This window comes from Ctenopharyngodon idella, chromosome 22, assembly GCF_019924925.1.
Source record: "Ctenopharyngodon idella isolate HZGC_01 chromosome 22, HZGC01, whole genome shotgun sequence".
Classification (NCBI taxonomy): domain Eukaryota; kingdom Metazoa; phylum Chordata; class Actinopteri; order Cypriniformes; family Xenocyprididae; genus Ctenopharyngodon; species Ctenopharyngodon idella.
Window position 1 is genome coordinate 25,801,611 of NC_067241.1, and position 23,539 is coordinate 25,825,149.

Here is a 23,539-nt window from a genome sequence, read left to right on the forward strand (position 1 = left end):
TCAAAGCGAGCATAAGCTTCTTTCTAAAAAGCACATGAGACGTGCTATGGTAATTTCAGCCTCTCGCTGAATTGATGCTCCGCTTGACTAGCTTTAGCTAATCCTATATTGTTACCCGTGTTCACCGCTTGCCAGCCCACTGTGAAAGCTGTCTTGGCCTGGATGATATAGCTTGTGATGGGGCTGCCATTATCCTGGCCGGGTCTCCAAGAAAGCTGAGCCGTGCTGTCCGTGATCTCCTCCACTGTTACACCATCTGGAGCTCCTGGGGGACCTGATTCAATCAGACAATTAGCAGTGAATTAGCAATTAGAAATGAAGTTACCTTCACTGACATCTAACCTTACTCACCCCCTGCCAGGAAGCTCTCCTCTTATCGCCTCACTAAGCTCTGTGATATAAGGCCAGTCTCTAAAAGGTGTTATTACATTTTAAGCTGTTGCTTTTGTGGGAACACTAGATCTCTTCAAAATCATAGCAAAGCTTTTCAGAGGCTTGAGCGTTCGGAGCTGTTTTCTTAACAGCTACAGCATGTCTTCTTTGAAAAGCTGCAAGCAGGCATTTCTCTGCACATCTTTAATTGGTTCTTCCAATTAAAATGTGCAGAGAATTGTCTTGCTTTGTCAAATTCACACTCTTTTGGGGGAAAATATAAGGAAATGAAGCAAAATGTTTTGTCAGCCAGGTCATTGTGTCACTCGTAGCATCGCTTATGAGATCAATCTTTGTTTCTCACTTAAAAGGCACCCGTCACAAAAACATGAAGACAAAGTATAATTTTTTCTTCATTTTTGCTTTTGGACTAACATTTACACAATTTAAACCAGTGAATCTTAACCCTCCATTGTCCATAACAATATTGGAAAGCCAGTCACTCCTAGTTTCTGCAATTTAACAGCAGAATTTCAGAAGTTTCCGTAGCTGAATGCTCTTCAGGCTTACCACTCTTTTAACCAGACTTTTCCAGTTGTTCATGATTTACTGGATAAAGATTAGGGTTAATGATTTTTAAGAATACTCACAATTTCTATACACAATAAAATATTTAAGAGCTTGGCATAACTAGAAAAATGTGTATCTATTATAAAAATTTCCATTGAGTATTATGATTTTATTAATTTACATGACTTTTTCAAATCTAGAAATCACATTTATAATTTGGCTCCTCATCTATTCAGGATTTTCAAGACAGTAGGAACCCTGGTTTTTCAAAGTTGTTGAGGGGGTGAATTAAAATAAGATATATCTTAATTTTTAGTTTTTTTTTTTTTAGCTGATATTAATGCTTGCCATAATTTAAACCATTTTAAGTGAGGCCCTTTAGTGGACCACTGATTTAAACCAACTGATTTCATTTGCTCACTACAGCCAGTTTTTACTTGCGTTTTGTGCTTGCAGCGACTGTTCATTTTACACCCTGTTATGCTATTATAAAGCATTATTATAGGCTCTGGCAGTAAAAGTTGGCATGTCAATCTAATTTCAATTGAAAGATATTGATCCGGCTAAAACTCATTTGTGACCTTTGATAAACAGCTTTGATATGTTCCTCTAATTACCTCTAATGGAACATGTAATAATGGATCAATTCAACAGACAGATACATTTCCTTGGCAAACCAAGGACAGCATTTCTGTCTTTCTATCAGATTTTCCTTCCAAATCCCAACCCTACATTTGAAGCTCCTCCAAATCCCTGGCCGTCGTTCTCTTACCTTTCACGATTAAAATAGCTGCAGCCGATAAACTCTCGACATCCGTGTCGACCACACAGACGTATTTTCCGGCATGTTTCAGCTGTATATTCCGTATCATCAAATCTCCAGATGTAATCTAGAGATATAAACAACACACACATACGCATTACTATCCACTCTATCAGCTGAGACTTTAAAGTGACAGGAAGATGGGTGAGTTGTTTGCTATATTCCTCGGCAAGTGATTCAGTAAGTGTAGACACCCTGCTGGGTTTGGGAATGAAAATGTGGCCCAACTCCACAGCTAATGGATGACTCTTGGCAAAGGCTGTTTGCTGCTACATTTGAAACGTCCGTCATGGACAAACATTCCCTCCGGCCAACCCTTAGGCTCCTTCGGCACCGCACAGAATCCAGCTACCAAACTCACTAGCTAATTGGCTAATTAGAGCTTAATCACATTTAAGAGGTAGTGTGATTGGATTCAGTGTGCCGAAACCCTGTGATACGAAACTGTGCGAGTGATGAATACTAAATCCACACAAGACAATTAAATGCCTTTGTTAATCTAATAAAGATGAAGAAAGTTGTTCATAAGAGTGGATGTGAACTTTAAAAGTACTCAATCAAGTGAACAGATGAAGTACTGTGAAAACAGGTAAAGTAATAAAGATATTTCCACTTATAATGATACATGTAATTATCAAATAAAAAGAGCGTCGGAATTCTCATACATTATAAAGTTATAATCATAATGAGCGCCTTTATTAATGTAAAGTACTCTCTGATAAACTAACTTTTATTCTTAATAATAAAACTAGGGCGGTCAGTTGATTAAAACTTTGAATCACATTAACTGATATGCTGATTAACTGCATGTATCTGTATCCAAAGAAAACAAGTCAATTCCATTGTGGAATACGAAAGCACTGAATAGACTAATTTAAAAGAACAGAGAACTTTTAAAAACTCAAGACTCCAGCATTTTATTCCACTCCATTGCTCTTCATTAACATTTAGATGTTTTTGAATGTAGGAATTCATTCATTTATTCACTCGTTCAATTAACGTGCTATACTGCCATAAAAGATAAACACACTTATGTGACTTGTTCTGCCATTTAAAAAAAGTTGGGTTCAGAATTGGGTTTATGTTTTATAAATTAATATTTTTATCCAGCAAAGATGCATCAAATTTGACAGTAAAGATATTGATAAAATTACAAAAGATTTCTATTTCAAATAAATGCTGTTCTTTTAAAATGTAAATTTTAATTAATTGAACATTTTCAACATTGATAATAATTAGAAATGTTTATTGAGCAGCAAATCGGTATATTAGAATGATTTCTGAAGGATCATGTGACACTGAAGACTGGAGTAATGATGCTGAAAATTCAGATTTGCATCACAGGAATAAATTACATTTAAAATATATTCAAATAGAAAACAGTTATTTTAAATTATAATAATATTTCACAATATTCATGTTTTACTGTATTTTTGGTCAAATAAATGCAGCCTTGATGAGCATAAGAGACGTCTTTCAAAAACATTTTAAAAAGTCTTACCAACCCCAAACTCTTGGTTTGCTATATGGTTTAACAACATTAAATTTGCTTTGTGTGTTAGGCATTCAACGGGATGAATTTACAGTTGGGGGTGGGGATTCTTATTGGTAAGAATTATTTTATCTATAATTAATATAGGCTTAAATTAAAATATTGTTTTGCGTGTTTGTAACCGAGAGGTGTGTATCGAATTGAAACGTTTCTTACTGGATGTCGCAACGCTGTTTAATAATGGTGACTGGGAATAAACGCAACTCCTTTAAGCTTTCGTTCCGTTATCCACTGGGCCGTGCTGCGTAGTTCAAAGTAAACTAGTGAAGTGCCTGAAAACAGTGCTATTTGTTCTGTATTTGTTGTTACTGACCGAGAAACAACTACAGATGATTCAGTGACAGAGCGGTCCGAACGAATCCAAATCGTTTCAGATAGTTATGCAAGCACGTTTGGCCAATTCACGGAAAAGAAAGAATCAAAAAGAATGATTAATTCACGAATTACTGGTATCCCTGGTTCAGTCGACAGAAATACAGGACACACATAATAACTGCTGAAATATTCGCACGGAAAATGTTTCGGAGGAGTGTGCATTGGACGAACAGCGCAGCTGCAGGCGCCACTGCGGCCACCCAACCCGATCACATGAGAATGCGTATCAATAGTACGTGCGTGTAATCTCATAGAAAATATATGCCAAAATGAGTTTTGGCGTGCATATAATATGCTTGGTAGTCTTGAGTAGGATTAGTGGTGTGGGTGCCCGCGGGCCGGATTTGGCCCGCAGGCCACCGGTTGAATAGCCCTGACCTACAGTATCATTCCCCTCTGATTTTTAGGGATAACTTATGGGTAGGGTTAGGGATAGGACTACATTTTCAGACAGGAAAATAAAGCAAAATATGTTGATCCAGGAACATGTCTTACTTGGCAAAATCACGGTGACCCATAATTACAGCAGGCATAAAACTAAATACCCAAGTATCATCAGCAAAACTTGAAATGGCTCAGCGATTTGCTGCAGAGCAAGTACTGAACGCAATCAAATATGAGTGTCACTGTCACATGATGGTGGATCTGATGAAGAAGCTGTCAGCGATAGAAATATTGACTTTGAAGGCGTTAAAAATGATAGTTTTGAGAAAATGGTTGAGATCGCGAATATGAGCCAGATGCTGAATGTACTGGGGAAATGAGCTCTGATGGTAAAAAGCATCTGCTCAAACTGAACCCTTACAAGTTCCAAAATATGCTTTATATAATTCTTACGTAAATGTTATTAAAATATCACAAGAGTTTTATACTATTGCAGCAGTTAAAGAGCCATACGTGTTAGATATAGATCCGATTCACCAAATATGTAATAATGACTGGTGAAACATTCAAGCGTTTAAGAGTTAATTCCTACTTTATTCCCCCATCTGTCATAAATCTTCAGTTTAATAGAATGGATTCTTTTTTGCTATTGTTCATTGACACTGATTCACTTAGATGTTGATTGTCTGTGCTGCGCTAAAGTCTTTGGCACGGACAACTTTACTAATTTAATAAAAAGTGCTTAGATTTCAAATCAATTAAATTACATGAGATAAGATGTGTGCTCTTATCTAGGGGTGAGATTGTGGTTGGCAAACAAGAGGTAAATCTGCAATTTCAGCAGTAAGGACATTAGGCTACAAATTTAGTTTCATTATGGAAATGAGTTCATCCAAGCTGTGGACTTCATGCTGATAATTCTACAAGACGGGTGGCATCAGAGAATTCATAAGAACTGGAATATAATTACTGAGAAGAATCACTGGCTTAAATGAAGATGAGTGCGTTTCCTACAGTATGTGTGTGTTCAAATGTCAAAAACCTTCACATTTTCTGTTTAGATTTATCATTTTCATAATTATATAAAAGTCAAAAATAATATTATTTTACTGCTGCTTCCACAATGCAGAAAACAAACTCATTTAATTCCCTAAAATATGAGAAAGAAATCATCTTTTTGATGGCTTTGGGGGTGGTGATTAATGAATCTGTTTAAGGATTGCTCAGTTGAGTCATGCACATCCAATATTGACCAGTCAGTCCTCATTAGGGCATTCTCTCAGTCATTACTATTTCCAGAAAGGCGTCATTACATCCCAGAGAAAAGCAATGTGAGATCTGACCATTCAAAAGCCTTATGAGAATATTACACTTGAGATCCTTGAAGGCAAAACTTTGATGGATTGATTTTTATTCTGTGAAGAGGATGGAAAAGAAGCACAAAGTCAACGAAGTGGGCTGCTAAGCAGTGGAAGCAGCAGCTAAAAACTCAAAAAGAGAGTGATAAATTGATCCCTGCCAACTCTTCCACATTTTTAACAGTATGTCTTGCTCATAGCACAATGGAAGCATTATACAGTAAACTACGGGATGTATCTGTTCAGAATCAGACTTTTGTTGAGTATAAAGAGTATAATAAATTCATTCGTTGTATGGTACCAAGACATTAAAGGTGCACTCAGTATTTCTCCTCATTATTAAGGTTTTACACAAAGAAATGAAATAGTACTTTTGATAAATCTGTTTAAAATCATGTGCATTCACATAGAGTATGATGCAGACTCCAGTCATTACTGCATCCATCAATTATGGAATATTGCAGTATTTAATATAAATGATTTATCTGTACACATATATATTTTTTAATACATATGCCCTTGCAAGCAAAATAACTTTCCCTCTCTCTTGCAGCGACATCTCATCTCTTCTCTGATGACGTGTCAGGACAACCTGTCACTCACATGAGATCGACCAATAGCAAACCACAACCATCCAATCAATCCTAACAGACAAAATCAAGTCCCATCCTACATTATTCACTCAAATATATGTCACAAGAGGGAAGAAAAGACTATTGCAAATTCCATTTCATGCTGACTTTGAATTAAAATTAGTCCAAGACAGCTGCCATAAACAAAAACAACAACATAAACCAAAAAATTACTTAGTGCACCTTTAAGAAACTGTTTGGTGAGGCTCAAATGCTTGATATTTGTTGAAAATCTTTCCACAGTTTTATGAAACATTAAACATTGGAATACAGACAGAGAGTATATCTAATAAAATATGACTTACCCCACCCACATGCTCATAATGTTGGTCCAGTTTATTGAGAAGCTGCCCATTGAAGGCCCAGGAGAATGAAACATCCAGAGCAGGGTCACAGGAGATCTGGCAGGGCAGTACAATGCTCTCCCCGACGATGATCTCCATGTCCACTGGACCCTGGGTGATTTGTGTGGGATCTGCTCAAAATCACACTCAGCTTTACTCAGTGGCCAGTCATAAGGTTGATTCATTTAAATGAATATTAATCTCATAAGGAAAACATTTTTGCAAAACCTGAAATACGTTGCTCTATGTACAAGAGTTCTGAGCCTGGAACCAAACCAACCAACTCAAAGATTCACATTAAAGATAGTATTTGAAAATGCGAAACAGACAAAGGTAGTAGACTGTGTCCTTATCAGTGAATGAACTACTAATCCCATGAGGAAGCATTGCGATGTACTTCTGCAGAAGCATATTAACAGCTCATTGTAGGTCTTGAAAGGTTTATACATTATTGCTAAAAACCCATTTCTCTATGAAGAAAGTTAATGGGATTTTTACTCTCACCCACCAGGTAGGACGCTAAAGTTTTATCTACTGTTTTACTGTGCTTACTAGTCTCTCACTCTCTGTTTTTGAAGTAGACTTTTTTTAATATACCATGGCAGAAGCAAAAAGATAACTAAACACGAACAAGGAAAATTGAAAACAACAATATTGATGCTCTTGTATTTTTTAAATGCATTGTCAGAGCTAGAATATTTTTAGAGTATAAATATTATAGATTTATGGTTAATATAGAGGGTTTTAAAGAGATTTGGAGTTTTGATGGAAAAATATGTACTGTTTTTGGTGAAAATTTGTCATTTTCTGAGAATTTTGGATAATGTATATGTTTTATTTTTATTGGTGACCTTTTAAATAAGGTAAAATAAAGTAAAAAAAACCTCATGCACACTTCTGAAGTGCGCATCCTGAAAGCTGTGTCTCAGACAGGGCGTGAGTACTGAATTGAGTTCTCCTTCACGTGTTCTTGCACTTGAGTGGACAAATTGACAAAAAATTATGATAAAAAATAGCCAGCATCCTAGTAAACATAGTCGGTTATGTCTTAAGAGAACGTAAACAGTTGAGAAAGTAAAAGCATGTGTACAGTGTCAGTATATTAGATCCGTGTATTAGGTCTTAAAGTGACAGCAGCCTAATATTCCTGCTGCTGTCTGTGTTTTTTTTCACTGCAAATGAAGAAAACACATGCAAATAGAAAAAAAAAAACAGCAAATAAAGAAAGCATCTTCATCATTTTGACAACATACGTACTGCAAAAGTTCACAACACACCCAAATACAAAAGCGCGCTGCAAAAGTTCACAACACAATCAATTACAAAATTATTACAAAGTTATTAGCTAACTCCTCATTAAAAAACAACTTGTTTAACACGAAATAGCCTTTATTCTCTTTTTTTTCACTACGTATGGACCACAAGAGAAATATTAAGAAAATAAGGTTATACCGTTATCATAACATGTTGAAGTAGAGCTCCGGGACTGGTACAGACCACAACGAAAATGTTTTATGGGGACACCAACAAGTGACGAACCTGGCTGGGACCGCTTATTTTTCAGTGTTTACTCTTCAGCGGTGTAGCAATGGCCTGAAAGGTGAGGGTTTTTTTGTTGTTGTTGTTGTTGTTTATTTGAACACCCGGTCGTATGTGCATTGTGACTATTTGCAGCGCGTTTTTGTATTTGGGTGCGTTGTGAACTTTTGCAGCACATGTGTTGTCAAACTGATGAAGATGTTTTCTTTATTTGCTGGTGTTTTTTCTGTGTGCATGTGTTTTCTTCAGTTGCAGTGTTGAGCTCTCTCGGCCACCATAGTTTTTAATGTTAATCAAACAACAAAAGACAAAGAAAAAAAATCACTCACTGCTCAATTAAAATGTCTTTATAGCATGATGAACTCTTATTTCAAACAATTAAGCAAAATTTAATTTCTATTTAATTGATATAACCCCTTTAACTACATCAATGTTTTTTACAAGTGCACAATTGCTTCCTTTCAGATTCATATTCAAATATGCTGGGGTGGAGTTTGTTGTAAAAGACTCGGATGTAGTAATCTCAGCAAAACCCAGAGTGCAAATGCAGCATTCTATATTTTTCTCTCTAAATTGTGCACGCTCAACCTATAACCTACACCCTCACACACTCCATTAGTGTAATCCAGGGTAATTGCAATGCCATAAGCGGAGCGTGAAAATGGGTAATTACAACAACACACAAAAAGCCACTGTATCCCATCCCTGTTGAGTTGAGCTGAGAAGGAAAAAAACCCTGCTGGTTGGAGAGCTGAACCGTTCAACCCATTGCATTATTCTAGAGGAGCATGTAAGCCCCAGAAAACAATCAAACAACTTTTCTGTCAGAATGCATTATAAAAACAGAACAAACTACATGAAACAGAAGTCCATGTGCAGGACACATTTGTATTCACTCTTTCAGCTGAATCTATTTGCTGTTCTGGGGTAAATGCCAGGTTAGGATAGGACAGGATAGGATAGTTCACCCAAAAAATGAAAATCCATTCATCATTTACCCTCATCTTGTCCCAAACCCGTATGATTTTCTTTATTCCATCACATTTTGTCGAATGTTTTTGCTCATACAATGCAAGTCAATGGGGTCCAACACTTTCAAGCTCCAAAAAGAACATAAAGTTAGTGTAAAAGTAATCCATACAACTCCAGTGTTTTTAAGTTTTGGTAACACTTAAGTTCAGGGTCCAGTTCTCACTATTAACTAGTTGCTTATTAGCATGCATATTAGTAGGATATTGGTTCAAATTATTCATTGATCAATTCATGTATACAGGATCCAAATCAAATATGGCATCACTTCAATAACATGAAACCTGCAAGTCACATGACTGAACATGATGACGTCTTCGAACAAAAAATTGACATGGAAGTAAACAACCACTTAAATTTCACTCTGTTTATCATACTAAATGATTCCATGTGTTTGAATATGTCTACTTCCATACTATATAGTAGGCAAAAAGTATGTGAGCCAGTATGCTCAGAAGTAGCCAGAAGTAGTATGTCCGAATTTATAGTACTCATAAAATAGTAGGTGAAAAGTACCTGTATGACCTACTGCTTTCGGTGAGATTCTGAAGTGTCAATTCACTGGACACTTTACCATCCTATGAGGCCACGGGAGAGGAGTTCTGAATGGCAGTGAAGCTACATAACTGATGCCGTAGGTCACAAGACAGTGACCTAACGGTTGAGAAGAAAGTTTCAAAACAAATGTAGCACCTACTCAGGGCTTGATATTAAAGGGGACCTATTATGCCCCCTTTTACAAGATGTAGTCTCTGATGTCCCCAGAGTGTGTATGTGAAGTTTTAGCTCAAAATACCCCACAGATCATTTTTTATAGCATGTTAAAATTGCCACTTTTTGGGGGTAAGCAAAAATGTGCCGTTTCAGTGTGTGCCCTTTAAATGCAAATGAGCTGCTGCGCTTGGCCTAAGAGGGCGGAGCTTCAAGAGCTGATTCTCCGGTGTCAGGAGTCAGTCAGGACGCACTATAATGTCAGAAACTGCGAATATATGCTGCATGGAGATAGAAGAGGTATAGTTTAGTTTAATTATGGTTATAACTTATATTGTCTTCTTGTTTTTATCCACTATATTAGTACAAGCCTGTTTACCGATGAGTTTTATAACATTTATTGTACTTAACACAAAATATGAAGCGTCTGTTTTCACTCTAGAAAATCACTGTAGAGCTTAATAAAACAGTGCAAGTGTGCATTAAAATATTATCCATAAACTCTCTCTTTCTCCCTTGCATTATCATCAACATACACAGCGAAGTACAAAGAAACACTCATTACAACTAACCGTAAACAAATATATAAAGACCTTATGCCTTTTCGGGTGGTGCTTAAAAAACTGGTAAACTTTATATCCGTAAATCAACTCTGATGAACTGTAATAAAGTGCTCTCACCTTCATTACTGCTGTATCCAGAATCACTCTGGAGACTGTAAGCTGGATCACGAACAGTTTACTGATCTATCCTTGAGTAACACATTTTTAGCTCAACCTCTGTTTTGTATTGTCCCTTTGTATTGACATTCGTTCACAAAGTCCAGTGTGAAATGATTTGCGCAGACATAAATGAATTTCGGCAGAGTTGAGGGAGCATTTTCTTCGAAAACAAAATGAATCCACCTCGTCTTCAGCGGCTCAGATTTCAGGAGTAAATGGAGAGAGCTATGTGCTACATCCAGCTACAGAACACCTAAAACGCTTGGGAGACATTCTCGTCAGTGCAGCAATGGCGGACTGTGTACAACTCGCTGTGGACTCGCTCAGGGCGGTTCTATGCTAAAACGGCAGTGTCTGTCAACATTCGTGGGCGGGGCCTGTGACTAATGTGACGTCACATTGCCAGGAACCTGCAAACGGCTTGTTCAGAGACACTACTTATGATTTATGGGGATTAAAAAAAAAAAGGAGTGGTTGGATTTTTAGCATTATAGGGTGGTTGTGTACACACACTGCCAACACACATTTATAGCCAAACACCATGCAAAAGTGAATTTTGCATAATAGGTCTCCTTTAACCTTTTTGCTCACCAGCCACAGTGGCTAGTGTTTTTCCAAAGTTACTAGCCATTCAACATTTTCACTGGCCACAATTTTGACATCGATACCAAGGGGGAGAACTGCCATATAGATATTTTTAATATTACCTCATAATTTTAGGTATATTAGGCTGCTGTCACTTTAAAGGGATAGTTCACCCAAAAATGAAAATTTGATGTTTATCTGCTTACCCCCAGGGCATCCAAGATGTAGGTGACTTTGTTTCTTCAGTAGAACACAAATGATGATTTTTAACTCCAACTGTTGCAGTCTGTCATTCGTATAATGCATGTCAATGGGAATTCCATCTATAGAGTCAAAAAAACATGCACAGACAAATCCAAATTAAACCCTGCGGCTCGTGACGACACATTGATGTCTTAAGACACAAAACGATTGGTTTGTGCGAGAAACCGAACAGTATTTATATCATTTTTTACCTCTAATACACCACTATGTCCAACTGAATGCACTCTGATGCCGGAAGTGATCGCTCTCACGTGTATATGTCAATGAGTGCGAGCGATCACTTCCGGCACTTCAGTCATCAGAGCGCGTTTTCAGACCTCACCAACCGGATGCCCAAGGCAGTTGGACATAGTGGTGTATTAGAGGTAAAAAAATGATACAAATACTGTTCGGTTTCTCACATAAACCGATCGTTTGCGTGTCTTAGGACATCAATGTGTTGTCACAAGCCGCAGGGTTTCATTTGGATTTGTCTGTGCGTGTTTTTTTGACTCTTATAGATGGAGTTCCCATTGACATGCATTATACGACTGACAGACCGTATGATTTTTGGAGTTAAAAATCATCATTTGTGTTCTACTGAAGAAACAAAGTCACCTACATCTTGGATGCCCTGGGGGTAAGCAGATAAACATCAAATTTTCATTTTTGGGTGAACTATCCCTTTAAGACCTGACGCATGGATCCATAATACTGTTACATATGCGCTTTCTTTCTTAACTCTTTATGTTCACTTAAAACATAACATGCATTTTGACATTATTTTGTGTATATTTGACTTTTTAAGCACAATTAAATTTAGTATTGAAAGGCAGCTTTATGTGTGCGTACTTTGGGTGTGAGCACAAAATCTGCGGGAATTAATAAAATTATGCGCAATACGCGCAATCCCAAACTGAAATTCAAGCCTTGTAACAGCAACAATATTCATTCGGAGCAAATGAAATAAGTGAGTGAGGGGAGGCGGGTTTGTGTGTCAACTCGCTGTTGGAGAGATGAGAGAGAGAAAGCGCAGCTGATATTGTGTATCTGTTCTGCAGAAAATGAGCATTGGAAGCGTTTCGGATATTTCAGTATCGATATGTATAGAAAAAAAAATCTATATTTTTGACAACACCACATTTCACCTAGTTTATTATTTCAGATGCTTTTTTAAAATACTACAATTGAAATATATATATATAAAAATGTATATATAAGTGGCTAGTGGAAGTGGCTGAGTTACGCACCACTATAGAAATCCACCTGTTAATGGCAGCTGTTAATGTCAAGCCCTGAACCCACTATACAGAATGCAACATTTGCAACAACAAGAGGATGAGTAAATGATGACAGAATTTTCATTTCTATGTGAAATATCCCTTTAAGAAACTGTCATGGTTTTGATTAATTGTGCAGCCATACCAAGAACACAGTTGCCTGAAACTGTGAAGCCTCCAGAGTTTGCAGACAAATCACCACTTCCCACATAACATTCCCACAGCTGAATGACACTCCAAAATGACTTGTATCCGCAGGAAAAGCAAGGATGAAGCCCAAACCGTAATACTGTTACAGTAATCCTTACCTGTGACCAGCAGTCTTCCTGTAGTGCTGGCTGCACCAAACTGGTTTCTAGCCAAGCATGCATAGTTTCCCCCGTCCATCTTGGTCACATTTGTAATTCTAAGTGTTCCATCAGGGAGAAAAGTTATCCTAAAGGAGAGAACCACAATCCTCTCAAATCAAATTGAAACTTGGTTAACTCATAATGGAGCTACATTCCGAGTATAAATGTGTTTTATCTTTCGGGAACAGTAGAAATGTGTTTAAAAAAACAAAACATAATGTGTTTCTTTTGAATGGAACATAAATCTTTGCACATTGGACAATCTCTATGGCTCTGTGCATACAGCTGCCCGAGAGCCGATGAAGCTGAAGAATGTGTGTTCACACGAAACAGTCATTCAAACGTAAAAGCCGACGAGTTATAACAGCGGGCTGCATCGCTCAATCTACCGCCCCATTATTTGAATTAGATTTCCTTTCAACCCTTCATGACTATTTCTACAATTTTAACATACTCTTAATCTTAAAAAAAAATACAAACCTTATTTTCATCATGCGCATGTTAAGTGCCTATCATTTGAAGTGCTTTCAGTTTTATTGCTATTTGCCTGTAAGTGCCATCTATGGCACTTTAACCCTTTACAAGAACTATGTATAATGTGTAGTTTACATCTACACATTAATATTTACAAAACAACATCAATATTGATTTAATAATGATTTCAAGGTATATATATATATATATATATATATATATATATTGATGTATATATAGTTAAACTAGTAATAAAACAAAATTTCATGACTGAAATAGAAGAATGATTTTTTTTTTTTTTATATATATGTAATGGACATTCATTAAACTATCTAGTTGAATACAGATTTTGGCTCATCAGCTGATCAATATATTTTGATAGAAAAGGCTGTAACTTATTTCAAATAAGTATATCGTAGGTTCCAATTTGACTTCAACATACACTACCAGTCAAAATTTTGGGGTCGGTAACATTATGTTTTTAGTCTCTTCTGCTCACAAAGGCTGCATTTATTTGATTAAATATACAGTAAAACAGTAATATTATGAAATATGATTACAATTTAAAAGAACTTCATTACTCAGCATCATTACTCCAGTCTTCAGTGTCACATGATCCTTCAGAAATCATTCTAATATGATTATTTGCTGCTCAAGAAACATTTATTATTATTACCAATGTTGAAAGCAATTGTGTGGCCTAATATTTTTGTGGAAATCGTGATACAGTTTTTTTCTTTTTTTTCTTTGATGAAAAGAGCGTCCAAAAAAACAGCATTATTTGAAATATAAATCTAATGTATATGTAAAAGTATTTATTGTCACTTTTGATCAATTTATCGCATCTTTGCTTAAGAAAAGTATTAATTTCTTTCAAAAAAAAAGAAAAAAATCGTACAGACCCCAACATTTTGAACGAGTGAATATTATTCCAGAGAGCTAAAGGAATTATCACCATACGCATAAAAAAACAAAAACAAATAAGCAATTGTAATATATACTTTTTAAAATATTACTATGATGAGTGCTATTACGTTTCTCTAGTTTCCCAGCATTTTTCTAATGTAACAATCATCCCCGTAATGTGAACTTCTTGTATTAAATTTAAAAAAAAAATTGTGCTCAAAGCTTTCTCAATGTAAAAATGTAATGGTACTCATTACTGATGGCACGTAGATGTATAGCAGTGTGTGATTTCTGAAGAAAAACATGTAAAAGATTTTACAATTGCCCCTGTTCTCCCCTATCCATCAACAGTGGTTCGCAATACATCCTCCGAAGTAGCAGACAGCAAATGCTGGTAACCCAGTACTGGAATGTTAATGTCCTAATGCACAATTCCCCGGCAATGCGCTTACAGTTAAATTGGACTGCGGATGTGTCACAGAATGCTCTCAAAACAAACAACTGTGGCTTAATGCAAATCTATTGTTTTCTGACAATAGTTCTCCACCCTTCACAGGATTCACCCCATACTATTTAATCCAACTTCATTATAAAAAGAGCCAAGCTTGCGATCCGCTGCGCTTCCTCAAGTGGCCTCCTACCAGGAATCATTTCATACTTGACAGACTCAACCCAAAATGCAGAGCGACCTCCTGCCGGCCAGGCTTAATGGTCTGCTTCATAATTCATGAGTGTTATGGTCAGTGAGCTACCACAATTGGCAATGCAGCTTCCTTTTGATAACTGTTAAGTTGCAGCCTGCGCAGAGATAGTGTGAACATAGCAGGGCCCCTGGGGTGAAGCCTTGTATGAATAGATGGTCAGAAGGAAGGGATATGAGGAATTAAGGACAAGAAAAAGGAGAAAAAAAGATTGTATCCGTACCTCTCAGTGCTCTGCAGCGGTTCGTTGCCTTTCCTCCACAGGCTGACAGCTGTGGGAAAGGCCTGCGGCCTGCACTCCATGGTGACTGTGCTGCCTGTCTTGGCTTTAAGCAGAGCTCTGAGAGGGCTTCTGGAAAAGTCTGGGGGCGAGGCTGTGGAAAAACACAGGGCCAAGAGAGTCAAACTGCCGCCTCAGGCATGGGTGCCCTGTGCACATGACTGTAAATGGACAGCACGGCCGAAAGCAGTGTTGTGTGTGTGTGTGTGTGTGTGTGTGTGTGTGTCCTGCTGATCTAGGACCACTTTAGCATTTTCTCTTCAAGAAACAGTTCAATGAAAATTCTGGAGGGACTTCGCCTGCACGCTCCCTGTGTTGTTTTAGCGATTCACTAAAGGAATTATGCAAATCAGCTAAGAAAATTAGTGATGAATGCAATTTGCATGGTGCAGTTCCTCATTATGCTGTGTGGTTCTGAGCTCTAGTTTTTTTTCCCCACAATCTGGCCAATTCCTTATTGGGACAGTCCAAAAAATATGCAAAAATCTAACTTTTGGGATACAATATTTCCCATTATTTGACATTTTTTAGGATTAACCATACATTTTATTTTGCATTGTGTCTTTATGAAGTGGAATTCAATTATTGTGTCTTCCACTGAACAAAGTTGGTGTATTTGATGAATCACTGCTGCTATTATCAACATAATTTATATATAGTGCTCAGCATAAATGAGTACACCCCCTTTGAAAAGTAACATTTTAAACAACATCTCAATGAACACAAAAACAATTTCCAAAATGTTGACAAGACTGTTTCATATAACATCTGTTTAACTTATAACAAGAGCACGGAGTGATGGTAGCATCTTCTCTTTCAGTATAGAGCAGTACATCTGTGAATTCATGATGCCATCAATGAAATGCAGCTCCCCGACACCAGCAGCACTCATGCAGTCCCACATAAGGACACTGCCACCACCATGTTTCACTGTAGGCACCATGCATTTTTCTTTGTATTCCTCAGTATATACAGTTTTGAAGCCATCAGTTCCAAAAACATTTATCTTGGTCTCATCACTCCAGAGTATAGAGTCCCAGTAGTCTTCATCTTTGTCTGCATGGGCTCTGGCAAACTCTAGGCGGGCTTTTTTGTGCCTGGGCTTTAGGAGAGGCTTCTTCCCGTGTCACAGGAAATAGTCACCCCAGTTTGGCTTTCTACTTCTTTAGATAACTGCAGTGAACTTGCATGCCGATTTTCTTCAACGCTTCTCATCAGAAGATGCTCCTGTCGAGGTGTTAACCTCCGTGGACGACCTGGACGTCTCTGTGAGATGGTTGCAGTTCCATCTTTTTAAAATTTTTGTACCACTTTTGCTACAATATTCTGACTGATAAGTAAAGCTTTGCTGATCTTCTTGTAGCCTTCACCTGTCTGGTGTAAAGAAATTATTTTCTTTCTCAGGTCTTGTGACATTTCTCTTTCATGTGGTGCCATTGCTGACAGCATGGAATGGGAAGGGGTTTTAACACCCTTTTATAGTCAACTGTCTGCTGGACACCTGTGTAATGAACTGTGGTTGAATTCTTGTTAAATTAGACATTTGTAGTCTAAAATCCTATAGAGACTTTCAGTGGGGTGTACTCATTTTTGCATCACCCTAATTTGAGTAAAACTGAATATGTTGTTCTCTAAGTTATATTATTAACCTTACTTTAAAGTTATAAGTTAAACAGATGTTATATAAAACTTAGTTTTGTCAACATTTTGGAAATTGTTTTTGTGTTCATTGAGATATTGTTTAAAATGTTACTTTTCAAAGGGGGTGTACTCATTTACGCTGAGCACTGTATATAAATTTATATGTATATATATATATATATATATATATATATATATGAAGAGTTTGATTCCAAAACACTATAACTCCATTTTGATTCATTTGAGTAAAAAGGTGTTTTCTTTTCCAAGAAAGTGGCAAGATGAAAACCATTCTTTTCTGTTTCAAACTTTCACATAGCATCTTTTGGTTATAAAAACATTAAAAATTAAAATCTAAATCTTAATTTTAAAAGGCTTATTATAAAAACGGATTATTTTTTTTCCCAAAATGCAATAAATCCACTTTTTTTTTTTTTTTTAAATGCAATTAATCCATCAATATAAAAGTTATTTTTCATATTGAAAATATACAACAAAGTTGATTCACACATATGACAGCCTCTGAACTTTGTCAATACTAATCTTATATACAGGCATTTTACTAAACATACATTTAGTCATCGCTCCCAAAATCCATTCAACGAGTCATCTTATTAATGTTATAAATGAATTATGTCTCCGTTTGTCATTACCGATTATTCAGTATCTGGCGCCACCGCACGGTTAAAATAAACACATTTACAGAGTACATTGGTATTAAAAATGGCTTTGCTGTCAAAATTATTCATTTTTCTGTTTTTGTTGATCACAAAGTACAAAGCAGTACAAATTACTGTTTACAGTGCGTGGAATGGTGCGTTGTGATTGGTTGAGCGGATATATCGCATTCTGCAGAGAAAGGAGAGTGGCGTTTGTCGCGTTTTGGAAAGAAAGGGAGAAAACATGACAGAATAACACGACAGATGTGGAATTGTGCACAAAATTAATAAATGACTTTTCAATACCGATTTTGGCGGAAACTCAATTTCTTTGAAAATGGATTTTATCGCGTTTTGGAACCAAACTCTTCATATATATATATATATATATATATACACACACAGTCATGTGAAGAAGAAAGGACACCCTTTAGAATGTTATGGTTTTACGTATCAGAACATCTGGTCTTTAGCAGGTCTTAAAATTAGGTAAATACAACTTCAGATAAACAACAACACATGACATATTACACAGTATCATTATTTATTTAACAAAAATAAAGCCAAAATGGAAAAGCCATGGGTGACAAACTAAGGACACCCTATGATTCAATTGCTTGTAGAGCTATTTTTAGCAGCAATAAGTTGAAGGAATCGTTTTCTGTATGAATTTATCAGTCTCTCGCATCGTTCTGGAGGAATTTGGCCCACTCTTCTTTACAACTTTGCTTCAGTTCATTGAGGTTTGCGGGCATGTGTTTATGCAAAGCTCTCTTAAATTCACACCAAAGCATTTCAGTTGGGTTGAGGTCTGGACTTTGACTGGGTCATTGAAACACTGTGATTCTTTTCTTTTACAGCCATTCTGGTGTAGATTTGCTGGTGTTCTTACGATCATTGTCTTGTTGCATGATTCAATATTGGACAAGCTTTAGCTGTTAGACAGATGTTTTCACATTTGGCTCTAGAATACTTTGATATACAGAGGAGTTCATGGTCGATTTAATGGCTGTGAGGTGCCCAGGACCTGTGGCTGCAAAACAAGCCAAAAATCAACAACCCTCCACCAGTGTGATGGACAGTTGGTATGGGGCGTTTGTGCTGATATGCTGTGTTTGGTTTTCGCCTAACTTGGCGCTGTGCATTATGGTCAAACATCTCCACTTTGGTCTCGTCTGTCCAAAGTACATTATTTAAGAAGTCTGGAGGTTTGTTCAGATGCAACTTTGCAAACCTAAGCCGTGCTGCCGTGTTCTTTTTAGAGAGAAGAGGCTTTCTCGTGGCAACTCTTCCGAGCATGCCATACTTGTCCCATCTTTTTCTAATCGTACTGCCATGAACTTTAACATTTAAGATGTTAACTGTGACCTGTAGAGTCTGAGGTGTAGTTCTTGAGTGTTTTGCGATTTCTCTGAGTATTACACGGTCTGACCTTGGGGTGAATTTGCTGGGACGTAAATTGTTAATAATTCCTCACTGTAAAAGGTTGGACTTCAAAATGTTTGGAAATGGCCGTATAACCCTTCTCAGATTGATGCGGATGTCTTTCTTCCTTGGCATTGTGTTAACACACCTGAAGGCTCCAGGCCAGCAAACTGCCAAAACTTCTGTTTTTTTTATAGAGGTGCTCACGCTTGCTGATGATCAATTATCAAAGACATTTGATTAGTAGCGCCTGACTGCTACTTACCCTCTTATTTCCTATGTTAACAGTAAGGGTGTCCTTAGTTTGTCACCCATGGCTTTTCCATTATAGCCTAGTTTTTGTTAAATAAATAATGACAGTTTAATATGTCATGTGTTTTTGTTCATCTAAGGTTGTATTTACCTAATTTTAAAGGGAACCCCTGGTGTTAAGACTTGTATGGCTTAATATAATGTAAATGATATCTTTTACTGAAATATGTAGTAGAAAACCCATGAAAGATTTACGTTATTTAAAAAATTCATTACATATTTGGACCGATTTGGACAATGGGCGGCGCCATTTTGTTTGCGTTCTATGTCAATGACGTCAAATGGTTGCACTGTCAGCTTCTTACATTACTCTATGGCTATTTTTACCGCAACACAACTCGGAATATAATATACGATGCCACATTGTGCAGTTTTTGGTTGTAATTTTCAGTCGATGAGCCAAGAGAAGCGATGCAAGTCTCTACTGCTTTACTAGCAATAAGAGGAGAAAAGAATGGGACGTTGTGAAGAATGTGGACGAATAAAACTTCCTAAAGATCGCGTCTTTGTTCTCTTCACTTTAGCCCTGATGACTTTGAGGCTTTTAGTAGACCACAGCTGAAAGAGCTTACAGTTGCCGATGGATATAAGTGTATGCTTTAACCAAATGCCGCACCTGTCGTGGAGACTGACGAAGGTAAGCCTATCTGGATTGAGACAGATTGCCTCAAAGCTCATGTGCGCCGTGATGCACGAGATATCTGTGATCAGTAAAAGGCTGATCGTGTTTTAAAAGGAACCCCGCAGATATTAAGACCTGTAGCCTATACTAGATTACCGTTGCCCCAAAGTCACGTCACCGAAAGTAACAAATATGAGCTGCATTTTATTGGTCATCAGCTAATTTCAAAATCAAGACAGCAATCGGAGAGAGCACGGCAACAGCACTGGTAAGATCATTTAGTCTCATTACTTTTAATGAAGATGATTGTGTTGTGAGCGCCTGCGACTTACTTTCAGTTTGATTTGCGGCAGTTTGCATGTTGTCTTGCTGAATAGAAAATCAGCTGCAACATTATTTAACCTATAACGCTCTCACACGTTTATTTTTTTAGTATTTTTGGGAGGAGTATGTGGTTTCAACAACCAGATGCATTTAGACCTGTTCAGTTTTGACTGGAATGCGTCCCAGACCACCTCCTGAAGTGGTTTGAGTGATCGGATTTAAATCCGTCTCGAGTGCGTTTCGGGGGGCATTTAGACCTGGTGTTTTCACGATCGGATAGCTATCCGATCAGAGAAAACGCATGAAGTGACCAAGTGTAAACAGGCCCAAAGATGTGGTTCTTTAGGAAATTTTATTCGTCCACATTCTGCACAACTTCCCATTCTTTTCTCCTCTTATCGCTAGTAAAGCAGTAAAGACTTCGCTTCTCTTGGCTCATCGACTGGAAATTACAACCAAAAACTGCACAGTGTGCCATCGGATATTATATTTCGAGTTGTGTTGCGGTAAAAATAGCCATAAAGCAATGTAAGAAGCTGACAGAGTGCAACCATTTGCAAAATGGTGCCGCCCATTGTCCAAATATGTTATGAATTTTTTAAATAACGTAAATCTTTCATGGGTTTTCTGCTACATATTTCAGTAAGAGACATAATTTACGTTATATTAATCCATACAAGTCTTAACACCAGGGGTTCCCTTTAAGACCTGCCAAGGACCAGATTTATGTATCAGGACATAATTTTTTATTATGTCCTGATACATAAAACCATAGAATTAAATAGGGTGTCCTTTCTTTTTCACATGACTGTAATATATACACAGGATTAAATTGATAAAAAGTGAAAATACTGTTACAAAGGATTTTTATCCCAAATCAATGCTGTTCTATTACAATAGAAAACAGTTATTTTAAACTGTAATAATATTTCACAATATTACTGTTTTTACTGTATTTTTGATCAAATAAATGTAGCCTTGGTGAGCATACAATACTTTCTCCAAAAACATTAAAAACAAGTTAACTTGCTAAAACGTTTTTCTTTGTTTTAAATTCTGTGTGAACTATCCCATTAAAAATAGATGGGTTTGGTATAAAAGTCCCCTAAACCTGTTTAAATAAGAAATAACATCAAGCCATGCTGGTACTTCACAGACAGATGACACCAGTGTTTATATAAGTTATCCAGCTTTTAAAGTAGCCCTTATATGAAAGACATTTTCCGATAACACTGACGTAACACTAAGAGACTAGCACTAATTGGGTCTAATGTATCTTCTCTGCCGAGAAGCAGCGTTTATCCAATGCTGCGAATGGGAAAGCTGCTTATGCGCTGTCATAGCGAACATGCTGTGGCCTAAAGCATTGTTAAATAGCATCTCTATTACCTAATTAGCCCGTGGAGGGTTGCTGGCTCCTACACAAACATCATTAGAGAAGACCAGTGAAGGAATTGGCTGCAGTCAGAAAACAGAGGTGTCCTTAATGACCTCTACCCACCTTCCACCATCTCCCTCTGTGTGTCTGTATGAGCTGATGACTAAGATCTTTCTCTGGTCTTTGTCACTGTCTACTTCAATGTTTTTCCACCAGTGAACCCCTCAGTCGTGGCTTTGTCATGTTGTCAACAGAGCGGCCACATCTCCCACCAGCCAATCAATAGTGGATTAACATTACTAAAAGTCACAGTGCCACGCCACTCCACTCCAAATGCTGCAAAATCAATGTTCTTATGGGAAATGTTGAAAAGAGGGCAGCTCCTTGGTGTGCGAGTCCATTTCAAGAGTTTAGTTGCCTGTAAAAACCTCAGAGCAGCTCTGGTGTTCTGATATTCATAATGAACCATACTTCAGTTTGAACTTTTTTCTTTTTTCAAACTGCAGTACTCACTTCTTTGTAGTGCCATCTTAACCAGTGACTCAGAGCTACATAAAAAAGTTCTGACTCAAAGTCTGCTCACAATAACTAAAAAAAAAAATCAAGTACATTTCTTTTGTAAAACTCTAGTCTTATTTTACTCTATCTCCGCTAATCTTAAATATGTAACCACCACTTAAAGGATTAGTTCACTTTCAAATGAAAATTACCCCAAGATTTACTCACCCTCAAGCAATCCTAGGTGTATTTGACTTTCTTCTTTCTGATGAACATAATTGGAGTTATATTAATAAATATCCTGACGCGTCCATGCTTTATAATGGCAGTGAATGGGACCAACGAGTATGAAGCTCAAGAAAGTGCATCCATCCAAAGCAAAACGTACTCCACGTGGCTCCAGGAGGTTAATAAAGGCCTTCTAAAGTGAAGCGATGCGTTTGTGTAAGAAAAATATCCATATTTAACAAGTTATAAAGTATCTAGCTAGTTATAAAATATCTAGCTTCTGCCAGATCGCTTTCCGTATTCAACTTAGGAAGAAAGCCTTTTTTGTAAGTTGAATACGGAAGGCATAGGACGCAGTGTAAGCGTTTTGAACTGCAAGAGGCGTTACACTTTCTTCAAGTTGAATACGGAAGGTGATCTGGTTTGGTATGGATATTTTTCTTACAGAAACACATCGTTTCACTTCAGAAGGACTTTATTAACCCCCCAGAGATGTGCAGAGTATGTTTATGATGAATGGATGCACTTTCTTGAGCTTCATACTCGTTGGTACCATTCACTGCCATTATAAAGCTTGGATGCGTCAAGATATTTATTAATATAACTCCGATCGTGTTCATCAGAAAGAAGAAGATCAAATACACCTAGGATGGCTTGAGGATGAGTACATCTTTCAAAGTGTACTCCTTTGGCCATGAGTGCGGAAAGATGCGTTTGGCGCACACACTATCTAGTGGATTTTGTTTTCAAGAGCTTAAGTCACTCGCACAAATGCGCTGTTGTACGTGGACCGTCCGCAGGGTCTCAAAAGTTGGGCTGCATGCGGACGGGGTGTGCAGTCCTCCACGGACCCTCCTGATGTTGAAAATGACGTCATACGGACGGTGTGCGGACGCGGACGGCCGACGTATAATTTGAGCTTGAACATGATTCCATGCCCTAATATACTCACGGCAAAGTTCTTTTTCGTTCTTTGCTTAGAAGTAAAAAACAAGTTGGAAATACCTTTGCAGCAATTTACCGTTAACGAACATTCAGACGCCGTCCACGCTGCTGAGATTGTCATTTAGATTAATATGTAAATATGTGCTGTGTACTTTCATCTCAATAACAAAATAAACATCATGTTGACAGATGAGGTAATTAAAATTACACTGTTATGACAATTTGAATATACAGGTGCAAGAAAAAGTATGTGAACCACTTGCAGAATCTGTGAAAA

At 37.3% G+C, this 23,539-nt stretch overlaps 1 protein-coding gene across 1 annotated transcript in view; it reads right to left on the bottom strand.

Moving 5' to 3' along the window:
- cntn3a.2 (contactin 3a, tandem duplicate 2) overlaps positions 1-23,539 on the bottom strand; it is a 105,244-nt gene that overhangs the window by 28,100 nt on the left and 53,605 nt on the right. Inside the window, exons 11-15 of the mRNA XM_051880688.1 lie at positions 15,174-15,324; positions 12,828-12,955; positions 6,372-6,541; positions 1,715-1,832; positions 116-274 (exon numbers count right to left, since the gene is read on the bottom strand). Coding sequence (XP_051736648.1) covers positions 116-274; positions 1,715-1,832; positions 6,372-6,541; positions 12,828-12,955; positions 15,174-15,324 — 726 coding nt within the window. The remainder of the gene's footprint in view (positions 1-115; positions 275-1,714; positions 1,833-6,371; positions 6,542-12,827; positions 12,956-15,173; positions 15,325-23,539) is intronic.